This window comes from Carlito syrichta, unplaced genomic scaffold (genome assembly GCF_000164805.1).
Source record: "Carlito syrichta isolate Samal-C Ts95f unplaced genomic scaffold, Tarsius_syrichta-2.0.1 Scaffold109651, whole genome shotgun sequence".
In the NCBI taxonomy this organism is placed as follows: Eukaryota; Metazoa; Chordata; class Mammalia; order Primates; family Tarsiidae; genus Carlito; species Carlito syrichta.
This window is the reverse complement of record NW_007053747.1, coordinates 6552-11042: the sequence shown is the minus strand read 5'-3', so window position 1 is coordinate 11042 and position 4491 is coordinate 6552. Positions and strand designations below refer to the sequence as shown.

Sequence of the window (4491 nt, the reverse complement as noted above, 5' to 3'; positions counted from 1 at the left end):
GTGCCCCCCCCCCCCAGCCATCTGACACACCTCCTGCTGCAGCTTCACTTACCTGCCTGGGGTTCTGGGACAGCGCTGAACTCTCGCCAGCTGCAGATGAAAGAGTAAGGAGGGTGAATCCCAGAAGCAACAGGGAGCCCTCCTACCATCTGGACAAAGGCCTTTCCCTAGAGACCTCTCAGCCCTGGGGATTTATCCCTTCAGGTCACAAGCATAGTAGGAACTCAAGGCTTTGTTGAGTGAGGGAATCAGTGAAGGAGCAAAAGGATGAGTGAATGTATGGGAAAAAGGGACCAAACAAAGCTATTCCCAGTTGGAGAAGAACAGGAGGGGCCGGGCTCGGTGGCTCAACCTGTCATCCCGGCACTTTGGGAGGCCGAGGCGAGTGGATTGCCTGAGCCCACGGGTTCGAGACCAGCCCAGGCAACCTGACAAGACCTCATCTCTACAATAAAATAAAAAATAGCCAGGCGTGGTAGCTCACATCTGTGGTTCCGGATACTCGGAAGGCTGAGGCAGAAGGATGGCCGGAGCCCAGAAGGTCAATGCTGGGGTGGCCATGAGCATGCGTGCCACCGCACTCCAGCCTGGGTGAAGGAACGAGTCTCCAACTCAAAAAAAAAAAAAGACCAGGAAGAAGGACACCCACCAAAAGGATCTGTGCATGTAGTGACCTAGGGTTGCGTCAGACTGCAGGAAGTGTGGGGGACTTCCGGTCCCACCCCCGTGCCTGGGGTCCACCTTCACAGACAGCCCACCAGAAGCCACAAGGAAGGAGGCCTATCAGCCCCCAGGGGGACACAGCTCGGGTCACATGGCCTTGGCTTGCAGCACGTGTCTGCAGGGGTCCTGCCTCTGTACACCCCGACCCTTTCAACGTGGAGCCAGGACCAGGTGGACAGCAGGTGCCGCACACACGGCCGATGCCCTTGGCCCAGGTCCACAGCCAGGCAACCTCAGAGCCTGCAGCCCTGGATGACTCAGGGAGAGACACTGTCCGCCAGAGTCAAAGGGAGAAGCCCACTGTTCCCAGAGTCAAAGGGAGAAGCCCACAGCTGGGAGACACGAGACCACGATGGTGACGCCATTGCTGAGTCGTTAACTGACTTAGCGGAATAGGCAGGAACAGGCAACCGGTGCTTCAGGAGGGATGCGCCCCGCCCCCTCCCTATCCCCACCTGGGACAGGTGTTGTAATGGGAAGATGGAAGAGGGTTGGTGGGGAGGAGACGGGAGTTCACCACCAGGGAAGGAAGGCGGTGGTGAGAGGTTTGGAGGCCAGCCACACAGGAAGCTCAAGGCGGAACTGGTCCACCCTGGTCACAACAGAGCTCCCAGGGCCCAGCACAGCGGGTGCTCAGGACAGATTTGTTGTGTGAATGAGTGAATTAGAGTGGATTGGGGGAAGGGCTGGGAGGGGGAGTCAGCCTCCAGGCAGAGAAACAGAAAGTCAGCCCCTTCCACATGGTCAGGGGACAGCATGGAGGCTTGTAAAGCAGAATATTTGAACAGAAAACCTTTTTCCTGTTACCGAGGAAGATTCAAGCAAAGTATAGTCCCCTGTACACCGGTAAACTCTGCAGTGTGTGATTTTCAGAAAATTTCATCGCTAGGAAAATTATACAATATGGCAAGTGCAAAGTATAGGTTTAAAAGAGAATTCAGGCTGGTCATGGGGGCTCAAACCTGTCATTCCAGCATTTTGGGAGGCCGAGGCAAGAGGATTGCCTGAGCCCACGGGTTCAAGACCCGCCTGGGCAACTCGGTGAGACCTCATCTCTACAATATATCAGAAAATTAGCCAGGCATGGTAGCGTGCGCCTGTAGTTCCGGCTACTTGGAAGGCTGAGGCGGAAAGATCGCCGGAGCCCAGGAGGTTCCCGGGAGGTAGGGTTTTCGGTCACCAGTGGCGATGGAGAACTGCTTTCTTTCTTTGTGCTTTGACTCATTTTTCAAATTCTCTTTTTTTTTTTTTTTTTTTGTTTTGAGTCAGAGTCTAACTCTGTCTCCCAGGCTGGAGTGCCGTGACACGCTCATGGCCACCGCAGCTTCGACCTGCTGAGCTCAGGTGATCTTTCCGTTTTAACCTTCCAAGTAACTGGAACTACAAGCATGAGCCACCATACCCACTTAATTTTTTTATTTATTGTAGAGACGAAGCCTCACCACATTGCCCAGGCTGGTCTCGAACCCGTGGGCTCAGGCAATCCTCTCGCCTCAGCCTCCCAAAGTGCCGGGATGACAGGCGTGAGCCACCGTGCCCAGCTACAACAATCATATATGGCTTTTGTACAAGGGGAGAAGGTTCTTGGAAGCACAAGGGCTTTTCTGGGTGAAAGGGCACCGAGGAGGCTGAAGGGGCCTCAGAACTGAGGCGGCCCCAGATGGGAAAACCCCAGAGTGGTCACGGCATCCACGTGGGGGCTGAAGCTTAGGTCGGGGCTTCCAGAAGATGACATGCAGCAGACAGGAAAGAGGAAGTGACTTGCCTTCCATACATCTTGCAGAGATATGCTGAGGCTGACCTCTCCTCAGGAAGCCTGGGCCTCATGGAGATCAGGGTGAGCCTGTGAGAAAGTGCTCGTTCCTCAGCACACACCCGCCTGCGTTTCAGCTACGGGAGAGGGCCACCCCGTGTCACTCCGCCTGTCTCATTGCAGCCTTGGTAACCACGGGCAAAGATCCCCTGAGAACCCTCTAGAGGCCCATGGGATCATGAGCTCTCCGAACAGGGAGGAAACTGAAGAAAATCTGCTCCCGGTCGGGTGCGGTGGCTCAGACTGTTATCCCAGCACTTTGGGAGGTCGAGGTGAGAGGATTGCCTGAGCCTGGGGGTTCGAGACCAGCCCGGGCAATTTGGCGAGACCTCATTTCTACAATAAATCAAAAAGCTAGCTGGGCGTGGTGGCGTGAGCCTGTAGTTCCAGCTACTTGGAAGGCTAAGGCGGAAGGATCGCCTGAGCCTAGCAGGTTGAGGCTGAGGTGGCCATGAGCGTGCCACTGCACTCCAGCCTGGGTGACAGAGTGAAAAACTCCAGTTCAAAAGAAAAGAAAAGAAAAATCTGCTCCCCTGGAGGACTGGGGATCTCCAGCCAGTCGCAAGAGGGCAACCTCCCCAGCCCACCCCCAATCTGCTCCTCTGTTCTTTCACTTCTCCAGTTTGCTCCTCAGGTGTTACTGAGCATCCATTTGCTGGGTTCCAAGAGTGTGTGTCCCCTCTTTCCATCTGAGCTCAGAGGAGGCGACTGGACTAGAGGCCGCCTGGGGCTCCTTGGGTGCCCATTGTGGTGGGAGATGTCAAATAACACACTGATTGACAAACACTGATTGCCCGCCTTCTTGAGTCACGTTCTCCAAACTTTTTTTTTCCTTAATTGTAGTTGAGTTCTCACTCTGTTGCATAAGCTCCAACTCCCAGACTCAGGTGATCCTTTCACCTCAGCCTCCCAAGTAGCTGGGACTACAGGCGTATGCCATCATGCCAGGTCTTTTTTTTTTTTTAGAGACAAGGTCTTACTATGTTGCTCCCAAACTCCTGGGCTCAAGCAATCCTCCCACCTCGCCCTCCCTAAGTGCTGGGATTACAGACATGAGTCACCACGTCCGGCCTTGTAGCCCCCAATATTAAGAAGCATGTGGAGCCGGGCTTGGTGGCTCAGCCTGTAATCCCGCGCCTTTGGGAGGCCGAGGTGAGTGGATTGCCTGAGCCCGCGGGTTCGAGACCTGCCTGGGCAACTTGGCGAGACCTCATCTCTACAATCAATCAAAAATCAGCTGGGCGTGGTAGCGCATGCCTGTAATTCCGGCTACTTGGAAGGCTGAGGCGGAAGGATCGCCGGAGCCCAGCAAGTCGAGGCTGCCGTGGCCGGGAGCAGCCACTGCACTCCAGTCTGGGCGACAGAGTGAGACTCCAACTCAAAAAAAAAAAAAAGAAGCATGTGGGCTTGTGGAGAGGCAGACAAGGAAGCAAGTGATAACAATCTAGTTCAGAAGGGTGATGACAGCGGCAGAAGAAGCCCGAGTCACTTTCTGGGGCGAGGAAAAGGTCCCAGAGGAAACAAAGTCTGAGGACAACCCTGAGTCCACCAAGAACCAGCCAGGGAAAGAGGGTGGTGAAGGTGGCCTCCAAGTGTCCAGAGCAAACCCAGAAAGAGAGGAGAAGTCTGTGGCTCTTGCCTTCCAGGTACAGGAACAGAGCGACCCAGAGAGGTGGGCAGGGCCAGATTGCAGAGGGCCTGAACTGCCCCGTGGGAGCCTGGACCTTTGAGCGTGTAGCAGGCCCCGTAAGGGCTTTATATTATTTATTCATTTTGAGATGGGGTCTTACTAGGTGGCCCAGGCTGGTCTCATCTCAAACTCCTAGGCTCACACAATCTTCCCATCTCAGCCTCCCAAGTAGTTAGTGAGAGAACCGTAATAGAGTATACCATAAACTTAGGTTAAGAGCATGCTATAACCCAATAAATATATAATCGGCTTGTGGACAATAGCA

General features: G+C 54.4%; 1 protein-coding gene across 1 annotated transcript in view; it reads right to left on the bottom strand.

Annotated features, from left to right (window-relative positions):
* The window catches only part of CD300A (CD300a molecule), an 11315-nt gene that overhangs the window by 2104 nt on the left and 4720 nt on the right, over positions 1–4491 (bottom strand). Inside the window, exon 4 of the mRNA XM_021717521.1 lies at positions 53–90. Coding sequence (XP_021573196.1) covers positions 53–90 — 38 coding nt within the window. The remainder of the gene's footprint in view (positions 1–52; positions 91–4491) is intronic.